General features: G+C 43.0%; 1 protein-coding gene across 3 annotated transcripts in view; it reads right to left on the reverse strand.

The window, feature by feature from the left end:
- Positions 1-19,977, reverse strand: part of LOC145412912 (aquaporin AQPAe.a-like) — a 115,981-nt gene extending 96,004 nt beyond the window's left edge. Inside the window, exons 1-2 of one of the 3 annotated variants that reach the window (XM_080282708.1) lie at positions 19,962-19,977; positions 18,521-18,812 (exon numbers count right to left, since the gene is read on the reverse strand). In XM_080282708.1, coding sequence (XP_080138834.1) covers positions 18,521-18,733 — 213 coding nt within the window. In that variant the 5' untranslated portion in view covers positions 18,734-18,812; positions 19,962-19,977. Of the gene's footprint in view, positions 1-18,520; positions 19,532-19,871; positions 19,923-19,961 lie in introns of those variants that run through there. The other 2 variants (XM_080282709.1, XM_080282706.1) reach the window with 2 other exon arrangements.
- Between the last annotated feature and the right edge of the window lie 672 nt (positions 19,978-20,649).

Raw genomic sequence — 20,649 nt, forward strand, 5'->3', positions numbered from 1 at the left:
TTGAGGGGATAGGGAGGGAGTTGAGGGACGTTTGTATATCCAGGCATCCTCACTGCCCTCTATATCGGTGCCACCACATGAAGGCGTCCCTGTCCAGCATCGATAGCAAGAATATAACAAAGGTAGGGCCTCGGATGGAAGGGGTTAACGTTCTAGTATACCGATGCAGACTATGTGGATATTAGAAAGACATAAATAACGTATACGAAAGTGTATTATTCTGCACAACAAACCGCTTAGGAGGAGGTAGTAAGAGGTTCTAGAAGGCCTTCAGACACAAGCAGAATACGACACATTGTCTTAAAGGCTGAATAACGTGATGGCCTTTGTCACATGATGGAAGGTGTTTGTGTGTGTGTGTGTGTGTGTGTGTGTGTGTGTGTGTGTGTGTGTGTGTGTGTGTGTGTGTGTGTGTGTGTGTGTGTTGACCATGGCGGCGATGGTGTTGGTATTGTTATTGGTAGTGGTGGTTGGGATGATGGTGGTGGTGATATGTTAGTGTTGCCAATTGTGGTGGTGGTGGTGGTGATTGTAGTGGTGGTGTAGGAACGATACACACCGTCACAGCACGACCTTCAATACTGTATAGGAAGTGAGTAATTGTGTACCCTCTCCACTTTTATACACAAAGGAAAAATCATGAGGGAGGGGGAAGGGTTGGGCAGGGGAGGAAAAATAGAGGAAGGTAGCTAAAGGGCATAGGGTAAGGAAAACAACAGCAGGAGACGAAGGAGAGAAGAGGAAACAGAAAGAAAAGGAAGAGAGTGAGGAAGATAAATAAAAGAAGCAATAACAGGGGGAAGGAGCATGGGGGAGAAAAGATAAAGTAAATAGAGAAGGAAAACAGCAGCAGAATATGGATTTCAAAAAAGTTTATGGCGGGCAATACGGGGCGTACCAGAGAAAAAGAACAAAGAAGAGGAATGAGATTGAGAGTTGTATTCCGTCAGTTAACGCTTTCAATCTGATGTATTTTCATATTTTATTGTCCTGTTTCCACGCGATTTTAGTCAACTTGGGGAAGACGGCAGGTTGTGAAGGGATTTATGGAGATTGTATTCTGACCTATCACCATCAGTGGTCTAACGCTTACCTAAATCGTCTGGCATTACCAAGAAAATAATGAAATATAAGTTGTCTTGTTGAAGAGATTCAGGAGGGTCCCGTCCTTTGCATATCTTTCTCACCAGTTTGTCTCTATATCCGGTACGGTAATATACTCCTTTATTTATATGTTATATGCCGAATTTAAAAAGCCATAAATACTGTACTGTACGAGACTTTACCAAGATGTAACACAGGCAATAAATCGTTAAGGAAGTGATGCTAGAAAGTCTGCTAAGCTGACGGGAATACGTCCCAGAACGTTGGGAGCAATTAAAGTAAGAAACAAAAAGGAGCACTCAGCGAGTGTAACACCCGCACTCACCAGTTGGTCTAAGGGCGGAACATTTGAATTTGTCCTGTGACCTTAACCTTCGATTGATTGCTCTAAAAACCGAATTACTTAATTATTGCCTGACCCATAACACCTCCACTAAGACTTATCCAAATAAGATAAAAAATAGTTTCATTTGACTTTGTCCAGTGTTCTTGATATTTGACCCAGCCATGTGACCTTGACCTATGACTGACTCTCAAACTCAGATCCCTTTATCTTTGCTTTACGCAGAAAACTTCCACAGAGTTTGATGTAAATCATATTTAAAACCTTTAAGTTCACTTTTCCATGTGACTTTGACTTGTATTCTAAAAAACCAGTGGTCATCCCCACGGCTGATGCTCAGCTCTTTAACCAGATTGCGTCTAAATCAGGTAAAAAATGTTGTATTTACTTTTTTCCACACAGACACATGGGATCAACTTTGACAAAGTACTGTGACCTTGACCGTTGATTGTTCTCGAAATTGAACCCCTTCGTTCTGGTATTTCCCTCGTCCCATCCACTGAGTTTGGTCTGTCAGATAAAAAAATTTTCTTCTGAGCTTAGATTTTTTCCCCCTTGATCTTTGACCAATTGTTCTAAAATATATACACTAATATATATATATATATATATATATATATATATATATATATATATATATATACAGTATATGTACGGTATGTCTACGTCTTGGCTGTCCCTCTACCTCATCACCAAATTTAGCTAAAATCGGATAAAAACTGTGTTAATTTATTTACACACACACACACACACACACACACACACACACACACACACACACACACACACACACAAAACAATACTTGTTCTCGCATCGTGAGCGCAAATGTAACAACACTGGATAGAAGCAGGCGTAGAATTAATGGCTATCGACTGAACAAGGGTCATTAAGGCAGACTGTTAATTTTTACTAAGTCAAAGTTGTCACCTAGAATAAGACACGCACCAGTGAAAATTACAGTCAGGTCCCAAACTGTACTCCTTGATGAGCAGGAAATGTAAGGGAAACAAACTTGGCCCAGTACTATGACCGGCGTGGGGATCAACGTCGTGTTTTCCCAGTTGCGGGCTGGATATGTTAACCATTGTACCACCGGGTCCCCATGGAAGAGAAAAGGAAGGGAATAGGATGAGTAGAGCCCAGATGTTCAGGCACCAAATAGCCATGAACTGGCGCGAGAAAAGGCGTAACAAAAGCAAAAGAATGGCAAAAAGCAGGAGGTGTACTGTATCTTTATTATTAAAATGGTGTTAAAAGTTATAAAATCAAGGTGCCCACTAGAAAATCAAAATGGCCAAAGAAAAATTATAATGATATGTATGTCAAAATTTCTGTATACTTTCCTGGTTGCACATTAATACTACCGTATATATATGTTTTCATTATTATGATGTGATAAACTCTGCCTCCTGTGTCATGAAAAAGGTGTTATCTTGGCAATGTAACTAAAAAGAAGAAAAAAAAAAGCAAGAGAAGGGCACTTAAAGCATTAATAGCAAAATACGGCCTCGAAAAAAAAGACAGACTAGGCACCGTATCACAGAAAGGGGGGCATTATCTTGGTAAATAACCCCCAAGGGCATAAAAAGTCACTTAAGGCGTTTGTGGCATAATCCAGGCTCTAATGATGAGGAAGTAGAAGATAAACAATGGGAAAATATAGTGGGGGAGAAGGACACAATTGGAAAGCGATGTGGTAAAAAAAAAAAAAAAAAGAGAGAGAGAGAGAGAGAGAGAGAGAGAGAGAGAGAGAGTGAATGTGAGAGAGAGAGGGGGGGGGGCTGCGTTCATATCTATAAAGAATCCTAAACAGTTTATACGACACACGTCAAAATAACAGCTGACTATCATGACAGATCGTTTAGTTTTGTTTTTTGTATTCATTTTTCACTTTAATTTTCACTCTAGTTTGGTTGTATGAGTGAAGGCAAACGTATTTATCAGCAATTTTATTCACCACTTAAGCTAATAGGATTTATAAATACGGCTTCCAGATGCAAAATGATAAAAACGTATTGTGTCTGCTGCAATAAGCTTTGGATTCACAAACTTACCGTCACTTCCTCCTCGTAACTCTAGATTTCGTTTTGGAGGGAGAAAAATATGGAAAGATTCAGCACTAGCATTTCCTTGTCTTTCCTACAAAACAAACCTTGGCGAGAAATTATAATGAAACTAAGAATTGTTATTTGCAGGAAGAAAGAAAAAGATACATGGAAAGGTCAGCAAATCCGTCCTTTGTCCTTCCTATGAAACAAATCTTGGCGGGAGGTATGGAACCAAGATTTGTTATTTGCAGGAAGGAGAAGGAAAGAAAACTGAATAACCCTCCCTGCGCTTGTTCGTCCTACCAAAAGCAAATCTGAATTATGAGAGGGAAATGATGGTAAGGTGTGTTCGTGAATTTGAGTGCTCTGAAATCCTTGGCAAGCTCATACGTTACATAGTTTTATCTCTCAATTTCTGGATAGGGACGCCTTCATGTGGTGGCACTGATATAACCATGTGGCTCCACTGCATGGTTATGGAAATGTCCCTCAGCTTTCTCCCTATCCCCCTAAAGAGAGATGTGGACTGCAGGAGGTGGACAACTCCAGTCTACAGTCTGCTGGGTTCACATTTTAGATGACCCTGGAGTTACATCTGCTACCACTACTACTGCCACTGCCACCATCTCTCTCTTTCTCACACACACACACACACACACACACACACACACACACACACACACACACACACACACACACACACACACACACACAAACACACACACACACACACACACAAAGGACGCATTACTTTGTTCAGGCCACCACAAGATAGTTAAGTTCAGCCTGAGAAATTTCTGGTAGTCACAGAGCTGAAAACCTCGATTAACCATAGGGCTTCTAAAAATTCCTCCAGCCGAATAAAAAGGCCTGGGTTAAGCGTGAATGCAGTGTGAAGTGTGTCCAGGGCAACGGAGAGGATAACCCAAACCAGGAACGTAACAACATCCTGCCCCCACTTCCTTGAAAGTCTTCCGCATATTTTATTCTTAGTCCCCTCAACACCATGGCTTTTATTTAATTCATTTTATCACCAGACGATTTTATTCAACTCAGGACAGGCAGGGTTAATGAAGGCTATATCTTACTCCTTCAGATCGAAAAGTCTAATCAAAGGTAAATAAAACCGTCTGGTGTTCGCAGTAATAGAACAAAATACGCCATCGGAGTGAAGTGATTAGTCCATTTTTTTTTCTTTTTATTCCAGATGCCACCATGCAATTTTCAACTATTTTATTGAACTCTAATATGACAGGAATTTATCAAGGCTTCGTTTAACCCCTCCAGAAAGAAACGTCTCTCCAGATCTAAAACAAAACGTCTGAGGGCAGCAGAAATTTAACTAGACAGAGGGCGCATCTGAAAGCCGCCCCCAAACCTGCAGTACTCTAAGGGGAAATAAGTGTTTCTGGTTAAGCACTTAAATAACACCCTTCTGACTCACAGGCCGTCCCAGAACAGTTAACTATCCACTGCTGTGATCTGCCTCACTGTATCATGTTTACGACTATTGTGGCACGACGCAGGCACGCTGTCGACCACATGGACACCAAAGTAACCACATGCGTCTTATACACACCCCACATTACAATCTGCTCAGTCGCTCCCCAGACTCACCACCATTACCTTTTACCCCTCAACACACACACACACACACACACACACACACACACACACACACACACACACACACACACACACACACACACACACACACACACACACACACACACACACACACCGCTCGCTGGTGTAGTGGTAACGTTCCCACTTGCCAACTGGTGGACGGGAGTTCGCGCCTCGCTCAGGTTGTGAAAAGTTTCACTGACGAAGTGGATGATTACTGTCCCCCTTGAGCAAGGGGACGGGTGTGTGCGTGTGTGAAGGTCACAGCCTTGCCCTTAGATCGGACTATATGAGCTCTCAGCCCCCTTCCGGGAGGGTAAAAGCTGACGATGACGACCATCAAGTGATCCTGACCGACCCGGTGAATTACCATAACGCCTGAATCACATCCTTCAAAACGGTACAACGCAGAGTGACTTGGTGAGCGAGTGAGGCAGGGGCACAACGGGTTTGACCGCCCCTCCTCCATCCCTCCCTATGGGTGTGGCATTGAAACTGATGTTTGGCTGAAGGAAATTATATGTTCTTCAAATACTCACTTCACCAACTTTTTGCATACTAGTTCTGTTTATATATATATATATATATATATATATATATATATATATATATATATATATATATATATATATATATATATAATGCTGTATATTAGCGCTTGGTGGTTTAGTGATTAGGATGCTTCAGTCGGATTGGCGGTCTTCATACTGTAGGTTCAAACCCCATTAAGTGCCTAGAGGTTTTTCGATCACGTAATCTCACCAGCGGAGGTAGGCTATCCTTAAAGTTCTGGACTACAGTAGCCTAGCCTCGGGCCCCTGCACCTAGAGGAGGTGTATGGGATCAGCTGTATTCTCTACCATTCCAGTAACTGTGAATCATTTAGTAGGCTTATTATCACTCGCAGTAACTCAAGACGACCTTATTCCGCTGAGATGATAAAGGTGACCGTCTCATGGTTGAAAAAACTCTAGTATTCTATTCCAGTTAACGTCTGACGATTTCTTTCAGCAGAGAGTCATACGAGCCTGAGTGATACCACTGTCATGAACTCCCCCATGGTCGAGACAACGCCAGTAATCTATTCCATCTAAAGCCAGACAGTTAAATTTAGCTGAGTTATAGGAGCCTGAAAGTGTTGATACCGCTTCCTTCACCCCTTTCATGCTCATGCAACTCAGGTATTGAATACCAGCTAAAGGCAGACGATTTAATACAGCTGCGAGTGCGTTCCAGGCGCCTAATAGAAATTGTGTTTGTATATTACCACTCTTAGGCTACTGTGACTCACTCTCAGCTAAATAGAATCACCAAACGTTAGCTGGAATAAAAAATAGTTGTCCCGACTATATAGGACAATTGTTCATTTATTTAAACTAGGCGCAGGTTTTCGTCATTTTGCAGTTTTTTTACCCTTAGCTCATTGCCAGAATAGGACAATACCACGGGTCACTATCCTTTCCATAGAACGTGTTCCATACCGTGTTCTGTTGTTAATGTCTTGCTACAACCCGAGCATTCACGATGGAGAGATGGCAATTTTACGCCAATTAAAGAGAACAGAGTACAATCAAGTTTATTTCCTCCACGCACAACAGCCTACGTCTTAACCTTCCGCTCCCATTTCTTACCCAGTGTCATTAGAGCCCCGAAGGCCACACCTAGTCCCCTCCGGCCATAAATCTGCCCCTGAACTCAATTATTAACTCCGGGTATCAGCTACCAGTTATCAGGGGATCGCCGAGACTGACTGGAGCTTGACTGGTTAAGCCCCACCACCTGATAGTCACTCGCTAAGCCGTGAATGGTGACTGAGTGTGATTGTGGGACGAGGCCCGACATGGCTGAGTTGTGATTGTAAAGGTGGTGATTGGATGAGTGTGAGGTGTGGATATTCGTCTTTATTTTTTATATGTGTCCGATCCAAGGTGTAGACATTACATAACTTTCTCTCTAATCCAGAAATTATCCTACTTGCCACACCTTCACATGCCATCACTTCAGCACTAAAATCCACCATCTGTACCGAATTCAAGCTATGACTGTTTCGCTTAGGGCTGATATGGTTGACCTAGGTGGGGGGTAATGACTTGTATGTGGGTCTTGTGGAGGACCTGTAAAGTCTGTTTATCTTAATTCAGGTAATCAAATTTTACTCTGCCCTAGTAAAGGATCGAACTCGAGACCTTTGGAAGGGCAGATCACTTCTCTAACCACTTAAATGAATAATTTTGGGTATGGTGACTGGATGACTGTGACATGTGAGGGAGCTGACTAGATTACTGAAGGTGAGACGTAACACCATAAATGTGAGGTGTGGTGATGACTCAGTGATGTGAACGTGATATATAAATACGTTTTAATCGGTCATATTCTCGGAGATTAAGTATAGCATATACAAAAGCGATGGTCATTTAGGCAAAAAACGTGACTTACAAGTGGTATGTGGGTGTAGAGCGAAAGAATTAAATTTAAAATCCGACCGGCCCGAAAAAGCAGGAAGGCTGTTCTTGTGAGTACGAGTTGATTGTTTGCTTGTTTCTGTTTTTTTCTCTCAGATGACTCAAAGCCACACACACACACACACACACACACACACACAGGTATGGCGTTCGGATTAGTCGACATCGAGATATTCTGAGGATAGTTAAGATATAGATTCCAGCTTTGTTTTCTTCATTTAATGCTGGTGGTGATAGGCTTCTGGCAGTGAAACAGTGTGTGGATACCGTTCACTTTTCGTGCGTGTGTGTGTGTGTGTGTGTGTGTGTGTGTGTGTGTGTGTGTGTGTGTGTGTTCCCTGAGACACTGCAGACCTCCTACTTGCCATACACTTTCACACATCGTTCGGCACTAATACCCACTGTCCTTAATATCCGATAAAGAAACGCTGTCTCATTCAGGACTGGTGTGGTGGTATTAGCAGGGGTGTTTTTATGGAATGTTGGTGGGTTCCATGTAAGATCAGTAAAATCTGTTGTAATGAAATTCGTTTAATCATACCGTACTGAACACTGGCTCGGTCTGTTAAAGTGATTCTGTTTTTGGTCATGAGAACCCGGGTACATAAGGGGGGAGGGGAGGGGTATACAGGCTTGATTTTTTTTTTTTTTACATAATAATATCTACTGTATTTCGTTCGCCATAACATAGCCGAGATTTCCGTCGCTTTGCAGTTGATTCTCCGTTGCTCAGTGATACACAAGACCATATTGCGACTCATTTCCATAGCACTTCTTTGTGATTAGCATCACATTCGAGCTTTAATCTCAGTATTCAGGATGAGGTAACAGCAATCTCAGGCCAGGTTAAAGTGAACAGAGTATAGCTTAATTCTCTAAATGATGCTGAGATCTTCATAACTTCATTTCAGCAGACAGGAAGCGCTCTAGTACACCAATCCTAATGAAAGACTCAGGAGCAACTAAGGCAACTGATTCTTTCCCGACAAAACGTAATTGAACGAAAATTAGATGGAAAGCGACTGATGCAGGTGATTGCTGTTTGACATACGAAAGTGAACGAATTCGTGTTGTGGGGAAATCTGGGAGAGAGGCATTGCATACCGGTTCTAAGGCCACTCACCACCTCTGTCATGCACTGGGGTGGAATGTGGAATAGCTGTGTGTGTGTGTGTGTGTGTGTGTGTGTGTGTGTGTGTGTGTGTGTGTGTGTGTGTGTCAAATTCTCACCACTGACTGTAAGACGACTGACGTGATTCTTCTCAACATATTTTTTTTTTGCCGTCAACAAAGGTCCCGTCCCACACTGTTGCTCCGGGCGTCTCTGTTTCACCTTCACCCTCTCCTTCACTACATACACGCTGACCTTCACTACACACACCCTGACCTTCACTACATACACGCTGACCTTCACTACACACACCCTGACCTTCACTACATGCACCCTGACCTTCATTACATACACCCTGTCTTCACTACATACACGCTGACCTTCACTACATACACGCTGATCTTCACTACACACACCCTGACCTTCACTACATACACCCTGACCTTCACTACATACACCCTGTCTTCACTGCACACACCCTGACCTCCATTACATACACACTGACATTCACTTCACACACCCTGACCAACACTACACACTTCCTGACCTTCACTACGCACCCACCCACCTTCACTACATACCCACCCACCTTCACTACTCATCTCAACACACATCTTCACTTCTACTACTCGTCTTACACACTCAGCTTCACCAGTCACTTTTCACAAGCGGCATTACACACACCATACTTTCACTAATCATCTTTACATACACATTCAGTTTCCCTTCTAGCCTGTAAACACATCCTCACTGTTGTTTACATACTCCTTCACTGTTAGTTTATGCACACACTTGCACCCTTTCAGAACTCTTCTTCTTTACACACAACTTCACTCATTTTCCTTACCCACACCTTCACGACTCTTCACTGCACACACCATCACAACTCTACACACACCTTCACTACTGTACACAATCCTTATATCTTCACTACTCCTCTTCACAGACACCTTCACTACTGTTTTCTACCCACACCTTCACTAATCTTCCCTGCACACACCACCAGGATTCTACACACACCGTTATTACTCTACACACACCTTCACTACTTTTCTTCACAAACACCTTCACCATAAGAACTCTCCAAGGTCGCGAGTTCCGTCCGTAGCTGGGATAGGAAGCGATTTAATAATTTGATTGTCCCTTATAACACACCTCAAGGGATCTTTCACATGACCCAGAGACAGGACAGAAAAACACCTCCGCTCATACCATTACGCCAGTTCGGAGTTTGACAGTCCTGGAATGTATTCAGTATGGACGGTGGGTATTGACGCCGAAGTGGTGACATGTGAAGGTATATTGAAACGTATAATGATTGTTTGAGCCTCAGGAAACAAGCTGATAAGAGTATGACCAGGATCGGAATAAAAAAAAAAAAAAGGATGTTAAGGGATGGAAAGACGCAAAGTAGAAGAAATAAGGAAGCAACGGGAAATAAGAAAATTAGTTAGTATGAGGAACAGATAAGGATGGAAAAACTGTGTGATAGTAAGTGACGGAAGAAAGAAGGAAAGAGCGAAAACCAGGGAATGAAGGGAAACCTATGGATAGGAAAATGTTAATATCAGTAAAATAATGGAGATAGGAAGGAAGAAGAAAGAAAAAGACTGCGGAGGCCAGTATCAGGTGGAGGGAGAAAGAACTGGAGGAGCGAGAAGAGTAAATGAATAAGAAGCTATAGAATTGAAACGATTATGGAAATGAAAGGTTGGCGTCCCCCCAAGGCCATCCACAGCACAACCCCACATTAACAAATTCTCACCAGGACGAACGCTTTGCCCGGTTCACCTGTCGCTGTTTCCCTACATTTTTCTTTGGTTTTCACTTTTTTCCATATTTTGTACTCTTTCAGAGCGGTGTTTCTCTCTGTCTGTCTGTCTGTCTGTCTGTCTCTCTCTCTCTCTATCTATCTATCTATCTATCTCTCTTTCCTCTCTCTCTCTCTCTCTCTCAGCCTGACCTCGAGGGCATGTCGGACTTACGAAAGGCGCGTATCCCGTTTCCATATACGCTACTTGCATAACATTTTTTGTCATTCGTATCTTCTGTGTCTCATATTCTCCGTTTCTCTTACATCTCCTCTTCTCTTACTCGTCCTCTTTGTAAAATCCGTATTATATCTTCCTTTTCCTCTATTCTCAATCTCTCTCTTTCCGCGCCTGATATCGTATTTTTCTCCTATTTATTAATTTATTATCGTCTAACATATTCTCTGATTCTCTCCTCCCTTATCTCTTCTCTCATTCTTCTCTTTTTTTTTTTTTCTGTCGTATTCTAAGTTTCTCTTTTCCCTTACCTTTCTGTTCGTCTCTTTTATATGTTCTGTCATACATGATCAGTTTTACTCCTCCCTCACGTTTTCTTTTCTTCCACCTTTTATATCCTCAGTCTCTAATCTCATATTCTCTCCATCTCCCATCTTGTAATTCTTCTCGCGTTTTTATATCCCTTGTCTCTTGCATTTCATATTATTTCTTCTCACATTTTTATTCATCTCCCTTTTTTATAGTCAGTGTCTTTTTATTCTAGTGGTAGGTGGGGACGCTCACCATCCACTCACTTGATGTAGTGCTGCTCTCGGGTGCCTACCCTTTTCTCTCTTCCCGTCCTTCTTTCCTTCCTTCCTCTTGTCTTTCTTTCCTTCATTCTTTCCTCTTCCTTCTGTCTACAGGTGAGTCTACACTGAGTGACAAGCCAAATGGTTTCCTGTACACCAGGAAACCATTTACCAAATTATGGCACCTGGTGGTTTAGTAGGTAATTAAGGCGTTCCAATCTGATTGAGCCGGCGCAGGTTTATATCCAAGTGATGGTTGGGATTTATTGCGTACTTAATGTCTCTCACGGATGAGTGAGGCAGGTCACTCTCATCTTAAATGTCAGGACCAACTTCCCTAACCCCGGGCTCCTACGCTTCTCATGGGGCAACACTGAAATAGATGTTGAATAAATGAGTGAATGTTTATTCTAATATTCTCTCCTCCCCCATCTTTTTTTTTCTTTCTCTCCCTTTTGGTATCATGTGCCTCTTAAGTCTCATCCTCTCTCTTCCCTCACCATTTTTCCTGTCCCGTGTTCCATTAATCTCATATTTTCTCTTCCGTCACCTTTCATTCCATGCGCTTACCTGCACCACAGAAGCCACGCCTAGGCCTATAGTGAAGGAGATCTGAGTGATGGTGGGTTCCATGATAGCCAAACCACTCGTGATACAGACGGTAGTAACCAGGTACACGATGATGAGTGTGCCCAGCAGCTCGGCGAACACAGCCTTCCAAAAGTTCAGTTGCTTCAGTTCTGCCACCCCAAGCATCTCCTGCGTCGTCTTCAGTTTACCCATCTTTATCTTCTTATTCCTCCTTTATTCCTACGACGGAAATAGGGACCTGGCCTTGTAAAGCGACGGTTGCGTGTTGTAGTCGTGGGGAATGTCTGTGAAGTACTATCCACCTGGTTTTTCCTTTTAGCTTTTTTTTTTTTTATCAGGCCGTTTGCTAGGATTTTTTTTTTTTTCTAATGCGTCGTTTCGAGTCGCATCAGCAAGTGGAAGTATCGGTGTTCCGGAATGGTGCTGTTGTATTGTCCAGTAAACATTAACTTCATCAGTGGGTGGACTTGCTGGATCTCTGGTTCTCCGTTCCGTAGGGTTATGTGAGTGTCCGGGAAACGATTCAACGGTGTCCGGGAAATGGTTTAACAGTGTCCAGGAAGCTGTTTAAAGATGTCCAAGAAACAGTTTAAAGGTGTCCAGGAAACGGCGTAACAATGTCCAGGAAGCAGTTTATCAGGTGTAATATCAGTAAAGGAAAACAACAGACTTATAGAACCGAACCACAGAATCTCTCTTAAACAAGAGAGGAACAGATCTGAAGGCTAGCGACTTGTCAACGGCTGCTCCAACACACCTCTTATCCCGCCTTTTATACATCTCTATATTGGCTGGCTCTTATCTCCCGTATCAGTGGAGTGCGGCCTTACGGTGTTACTGGCGGTGATAATGAAAGGACCGGGGGACGCTTAATTGAATAGCCAGGGAATGTTTCTCTTCTGTTAGGCCTACTAGGGAATGGTATGTATAAACGTACAATAAGATCCAGTTGCAGAGCAGTTTTGTGTGTGTGTGTGTGTGTGTGTGTGTGTGTGTGTGTGTGTGTGTGTGTGTGTGTGTGTGTGTGTGTGTGTGAAAACTACGCTGTGTAAACTTCATGATAAGCGTGTGGGGGGAAGCGGTGTATATATGTGTTTACGGTATAATGTGTATGTGGATGTACTGTACGCATGTATATGTGTGTTTCTGTAGAGTACGTGTGTATGTATGCATGTACAGTATGTATGAATGTATGTATGTTTGTAGTCGTGTGATCAGTTTGCCTCAGAGCGTTCCTTGTTTTATGTCATTACAGAGAGAGAGAGAGAGAGAGAGAGAGAATGTGATTTTGAAGAAGCATTTCCACTCATTATTAAGTTCACCTAGTAACCCCTGCCGCCCTCCCACCTCCATTCTTCCTTCTCACCCCTCCTCTCTCTCTCTCTCTCTCTCAAGTAAAATCGTCTGGAGTGAACAGGAATAGAATACTAGAGTTGACCCGATCATGAAAGGGTTAACATCCAGTCGTGACCTGTGGCCTTGACTTTGGACCTGTTATACGCACCATTTGCCCCGGGTCACACGAGTACAGAAAGTGCTGGTCATCTCACTTGATGCGGTGACGCCTTAACATTTTTCTTTATTTCCACACTATTTTCTTCATCCATGGAAGGCCTCTTGTATGGAAGGGGTTTAACCCTGCTCAGGTAGAGGTGGGTCTGAGAGACCCACTCCCCATGTCCCATTTTCTAGGTCATTAACTTCTAAATTCCTCGGAGCCCTGGTCTTCTCAGTAGCTTCCTAACTTTGTGTATCCATGCAAGGGGTGAGGGAATTACATCAAGCTCTCTCTCCGGTTTCGCAGTGCAGTATAAGGGTATGTGAGTACAAGTTGGGTATGTGAGACCCACGTCTACCTGAGGTGTGTGAGATATTTTGTTCTCCCTGATTGCAGATATGAATGCAGTGTCTGGCAGCCCCTCTTCACACCATGAAGCACCATCACATACCAAGCTTTGACACCACTCAAGCAACCATTCAGAATTTTTTTAATTTTCTCATAGATGGGCAAAATTTATTTACTGTTTTTTATACTTTTTTCACAAATTTGTTATAAATATTAAAGAAAAAGAACAGTTCATTTTTTTACATGTTTTTGTTGCGGAAACATTAACTGTTACTCTATTTTCGGTATTGGAATAAAGGAACCATAAACATTTTCCCTGAATTTTTTTATTTTTGGGTCTGAGAGACCTACGTCTGCCTGCTATGCAACATTCACCGACATCTACCTGAGCAGGGTTAAGAAGGCTATATATGAGTTTTACAGCTCGCAAAGTTTCTTCTAAGCTGAATATGTCTAAAAATAGCATGAGAGAGAGAGAGAGAGAGAGAGAGAGAGAGACGCCATCGGATCTCAGGTATTAAGTGTCGCTTTTTTACGCTTTTGTTTTCCTGGAAACCCGTCCAGCCAGATGATATTTTATTATTTTCTCGAACAGTTAAATATCCAAAACAATCAAATAAAAATATATAAGACAGAGTGTAGCCATCCTCCTTAATGAAACATGGCCTTAGTGTTTATTGTATTTCCCTGCTCTGTTATTGAGGCGGCGTCACGCGAGCCTACAATCATCGATGCTCTGGTTCTTTTATCTTTTTTTCGGATCGTCAGGTGTTCGGGTAGGTGTCACCATTATAGGATTGTGTGTGTGTGTGTGTGTGTGTGTGTGTGTGTGTGTGTGTGTGTCTGCGCGTACATGTGGGTGTGGGTGTGGCTGTGCAAAAAGTCTGCGGATATTTTACGCCATACTTGGGTTACTTGGTGGGGAGATAGAACTGGGTTATGACTGCACTTTCCCCAATACCATTATGCATTGTAGTAGGTGTGTCTTCATGTGACGGAACTGGGCCATTCCTGCAACTTGTATACTAAGCGGTAATTGCATGAAATTCGAAGAGCCTTAGGTACTAGGTGGGAATGAGTCTCCTTGGTTACTAGTCAAATCCACCCTCCAGTCTGACTATACTTGGCATTGTATGAGGTAGAAGGGAGTTCGGGATCTTACTATTTTACGCACTTACGGATACACTTTTCGAACTGAGAGGCGTAACTGTATTCTTCACAAATCTCTTTCCTACACCATATCTCTCCTTAGCAGAGTAAAATCGTCGCAAATAACAAAAAATATAATAAAATGAGTCACGAAGCTGAAGGTTAAAACTATGAGTAACACCGGAAAAGCGTAAAAAATAATCTTAAGGAATACAGGCCAAATATTGTAATCGTCCAAGAGTCAAAAAATAGAAGAAGATTGCCCACATCCTCTCGTCCCAAGTTCCCACCACTATCCATTCAGCCTTTGTCTTAATGTGGGATGTGGAGTCAGCATTTCCTTCACCATTTTGTTCAGATGAGGACATTCTGGCAGCCCAGATATTAAGCTAAACAGTATTCAACTCTTTTCACTCGTACAATTCCCCTCAGCTGGACAGGATCATCGTGTGGTAGCCTGATTTACGAAGCTTATTGCAACGTGCCCACTCTTGAGAACGTCTGCTTTTATGTCAATCAAAATGGAAGGGGTTAATGCGGTATATCCTTAAGTAACCCCTTCACTACGATAGGTGAATAAAGTAGTTAAATAATTGACAGTTTGAGTAAATTGGAGAGAGAGAGAGAGGGAGAGGGGGGGGTCACTGGATTGAGGGCCGTATTCTAAGTGACGTAGGACGCTTCGTAGCACTTCTTTATTAGCCGTTTACTTTCTATTTTAAAACTTTTTCTTGCGGTTAATTGAGCTGTATTATTTATTGGAGACAGTTTCCATTAACAACATAGACGGGGATAATAAGGTGTACAGTCCAGATCAAATCGCAAAAGAAAAATAGTTACGAAATCTCCAGTCACTTCAAGTACGACTATGTATCCGGTGGTCTTTTGTATGTGTAGTTTTCTGCCTCCAGACGATTTTATTCAGCTGAGGAAAGATCATATGTACTGGAGGGGTTAATGAAGCCTGTATCTAATCCCTCCAGGGCAAAAAGTCTCTCTGGGGCTGAATAAAATCGTCGAAAATAAAAATAAAGACGAAAGAAGCCATAATGGGTCTGAGGCCGAGCTAGAGTGAAGGGCTCGCTTAGCATTTATAGATTTCGCTGTACAGACCCCTATATTTTATGGCGTGGCAGGCTTCGTAACACCTCTTCCATAGCGATTTATTTCCCATGGTACATTTGAATTGTCTCTTGTTTGCTCCTTATATATAACCATCAACGTAATTTCTACGAGTATTATCAACGGGCAAAATTTAAAAGAACCCCGTTTTCTTTTTGCTTTGGGAGACTTACGTAGGACCTCTTCCGTTGTGATTTGAGTCTTACGCCATATTCCTTTTAGTGTTACCTTATATTTTACTGAGAAAGACATCAAGACGCAGACTCAGTCGCTAAGCTAGTGGTGCCACGGGATCTTCAAATCAGTAGGAATGCGTGTCAGAACCGGAGGAAGGTGTGAGTGCAGCACAAGTGATGGAGGCCACAGATGTCCGCACACCTGCCCACACTCACACACCTGCACATATTTACACGCGCACACATACTCATACACGCACACATACTCACACACGCACACGTGTATATTTCACTCTCGCACGCGCACTTACACTGCTTAATTACACACACACACACACACACACACACACACACACACGAGTTGACTCATCTGTGCGCGCAAGTTTCTCTCTCTCTCTCTCTCTCTCTCTCTCTCTCTTTCTCACACACACACACACACACACACACACACACACACACACACACACACACACACACACACACACATCAGAGCCAAGATGAAATCCAACAGATGTCGTGGGAAATTAAACCCAAAGAGAGAGAGAGAGAGAGAGAGAGAGAGAGAGAGAGAGAGAGAGAGAGATAGACGCTGGGGTAAATAACAAGTGACACCAGTAACAATAACAATGATAAATGTCAATAACGATAAAGGAGATAAAGCATTCGGAAAACAAAGACTTGAACTGAAACTCACGATTAAAGTTTTTCACGAATACCATCACACGAAAAAAGGAATTCGAGTTAGACAGAAAAGTAACACGATCAGTACACAGACAAGAGCTGAAATGTGACGAAACAAAATGAAACACTGTTAAAAGTTTGAACAGAAATCAGAACAACAAATAACACAGACAAAGAACGGACGATCAGGTTACGTGACGCTATGAACCGAGACGAAACGGTATGAAACATTAAAGGTTCGAACAATGGTCTGAATAATGACCTGAATAAAAAAAGACAATGGATAATCAGTGTAACCCACACTGAGAGGAAATTAATGAAGACTGGGAGCACACACACACACACACACACACACACACACACACACACACACGAATATTATCACTCAGTCCCGTATGACCCAGTCAGCTGAATAAAATCGTCTGACGCCATCTTGAGTTGAATTCTAGCGTTATCCCGATTATTTAAGAAGAGTTGCTAGTGACGGTAGTAAATCAGGCTCCTAGCTGAATAAAATCGTCTGCCATCTGGAATTATAAGTACGTCTGATTCTTGCTGCCTCCAGATGATTTAATTAAGCTTGGGAAGGATGTGTATTGTGGGTGAGGTAAATGAAGGCTCTGATCCCTCTGCTTCAAAATAATAATAACAATGATAATCTGACTAAAATTGCCAGGAAGTAGGAAGATGATGATGAAAAAATAGGTCATCGCAGTACACTAACCCCTTTACTACGACAGCTTTCCCCTTTTCGAAATCGAGGGGTTAGTAGTAGCTTCATTAACCCCTCAGCCAGAAGGGGTGGGGCTCCTAAGCTGATTAAATTAGTTAGTCGTTAGATATGGGCAGGCTCTAAGTTGGTATTCAATTCCAGGTAACGCTGTGCCATTTTTTTTTTTTTTTCGGCTGAGAGTGAGTCATACGAGTCTAAGAATTTATGTTGTGACCATCAACCCTCTGATGGTCGGGACAACTGTAGTGCTGTGTCCCAGGCAGCGCAAGATTTATTTTTTTTATTTTTTTTATTTATTTATTTTTTTTTTTTGTTGGCTGAGTGATTCATTGGAGCCAGAGTAAATAATCAACACGAACAGAAAAACATCCCTCCTTAATAAGAATTTTTCCTCAGCTGTATAAAATCCCCTGGCGGTAGCAAGAATTCAGTATGAAGAATGCACCATCACAGTCAGTGGTGTTGATAAGACAGAAATATGAGAAACACACAGACAAAGATGAGAATGAATTGGTGAAAAGGGGAAAGAAAATTACACAGTGGACAAAACAAAAAGTAAGGAATGTCCGAGGGTGAACTGAGAAAGAAGAAGAAAAGGGGAAACAAAGTTACGCAGTGATGAAAAAGTTGAATGGAAAGCAAAATTCTTCGATGGCGAAAATATTAAAGCAAAAAATATTTGTAAGTTTGAGGTGGTTTGACCATGTGAAAAGGATGGAAAATGACAGGCTGACTAGAAGAGTGCATGTGAGTGAGCTGCAGGGGAAAAGGAGGAAGGGGAGACCAAGGATGAAATGGAGGGATGGAGTGGAAAGATAAGTGAGGGGGTGTATGAACTGGAGGGAGGGCAATGAAATGGCAGAGGACAGGGCGTGGTAGAGGCGATTAATTTATTTGTGGTCACCCCTTGCGGGATTAAGTCTCTGGCAATAGATAGATAGACAGATATTAGTTTGTTAAATCATACCTGAGCCACAGAAGCGACGGCGATCCCAAAGGCGAAGGCGATCTGGACGACGGAGGGGGCATATCCGTCCTTCCATCCGGATAGACACGACCCGCAGCCCACCACCACCAGAATCAGCGTGCCCACAGCCTCGGCAGCCACGGCGCGCCAGGTGGAAATCTTCGTGAACTCGTCAGTGCCTACGTATTCCCTCATGTCCTTCATCTTACCCATACCTCGGTGCGCAAAGCTTCAAATAGGAAAGTCTGTGTCCGACGTTTCAAATCTCGGTAAGCTTTCTTGGCTTTAATCTCTGCAATGCGTTGATGTGCTTTTTATATTACTCTTGCTACTTTCAGGGGTTTTTAATTAGGAGAGACGTTTCGTACTGGAGGGATTATATATCGTCTTGATTAACCCCTTCACTACTAGAGACCCTTCCTGAGTAAAAATCGTCTGATAGTAGTTAAGATAATATAAAAGTTACTATTCGATGTGCAAGTGAGACCGCTTGGCTTACTGAGCGTCACTTGATTGTTTACTCAGCGGTGTCGTGATATACGTGACTGTCAGTACGACGCTAGTAAAATACTGGAAGCGGGTGTACAGTGAACCTACAGCGTGGCTCCTCACAACTCGCAGCTAGGACACGACTTGCGTGGTACTGGCCCACTGCTGTGCCCTCGCGTCCTTTATATAGCTAGCGGGTGGGCTGCGTCCCGCCAAAACTGTCCTCAACACCACTCGCCCGACTTTCCTGCGCTCTCCAGTGTCTCACAGAAAGAGGCTGTGAGTGCTTGACTGTTCATTGAAACTCCTCCACGCCTCTCAACCTAATTCTCGCAGTTTCTAGTTACACGGAGGTGAAGGAAGGATTAGGGGGAGTCAGGTGGAAGGAGGAATAGGCAGAGGTGATGGAGTCAGTAGGAAGGTGAGGAAGAAGAGGCACAACGTGGGAGATAAAAGAGCAAGAGTCAGATGGGGAAGGGCGAGGAGGAGACGCTATGAATGTTAAACTGTTCCGCCAATATTGTCCTCAGTACCACATAATGATCTTTCTGCGCTTCCTAAGACCGTCTTCTCGTGAGACTAGGAGGCATTCTAGCACCTCGTTCCTAGCGACTTGAATATTACACCTAAGTTTTCTCTTTTATGTTATTTATACCGGTATCTTTTCGTTACCAACCATGACTACATAAATAAGATACAAGAGATATTACCGTGGCATATGCAGGAATAATGTGGTATGGAAGATTTATTAGAATGTCCCCTAAACTAAGGAAAATAAGACTCCTAATGTCACATAGAGAAAATGCTAGGAATATTAAGCTGTCCCGCCAAAACCCCTCAACGCCACTCAAGAACTTCCTACGCTCTCTAGTGTCACATAAAACGCTTTCTCGTGTCGGATAAAGGCGACGCAGCAAATGTTAAACTCTGCAGCTAGAGACGACTGCCTGACACCTGCTCAAGCCAGGTGGCGTGAGAGACTGCCGATCCGTCCCTCTTTCTTCCTCCTGAGGGGAGTGGCTTCATGACGCAACCACCCATCAGCCAATGACCGGCCCCCAAGCTGTGAGCATTAGCCAGGCGAAGCGGTTCATTAGCTCTGATTTATTCATCCACGTTGTACAGGTGTGCCGATGTACTGGCTGCGGAATAGACTGGGAGAAAACCATATGATACAAAACATTCCTCTGCTGACGAGGGTCCACATCATGTCGAAACTGTTCATCATCATCACCATCGTCATCATCATCATCAGCCTGAGTTAGTCCACGGCAGGACAATAGCCTCTCCCATTTTTCTTCACCCTGTCCTATTGGCTAATAGCTTGTTTCGTCCAGTCCCAGCAAATCTCCGAATATCCGAATATCATCTGCCATCTTGTTCTGCGTCTGCCTCATCCTCTCACTGCATTTCGAGGTTACCACTCAGTTGACCTGGATGTCCATCTGTTATCCATGGCGAACCTCGTCGCGGGGGGGGGGGGGAATTGACCTCCTGAGGAGTTCTTGAAAGAAACTTGTTACGTAATGCAATTCGTCACGAGAGAGAGAGAGAGAGAGAGAGAGAGAGAGAGAGAGAGAGAGAGAGAGAGATTCTGTACGTACTGACGTGCTGCACAAGTTTGGTTCATACATGTTTGC

Source organism: Coenobita brevimanus, chromosome 94, assembly GCF_032717465.1.
Source record: "Coenobita brevimanus isolate Jiangsu-jjx chromosome 94, ASM3271746v2, whole genome shotgun sequence".
NCBI classification, from domain to species: Eukaryota; Metazoa; Arthropoda; class Malacostraca; order Decapoda; family Coenobitidae; genus Coenobita; species Coenobita brevimanus.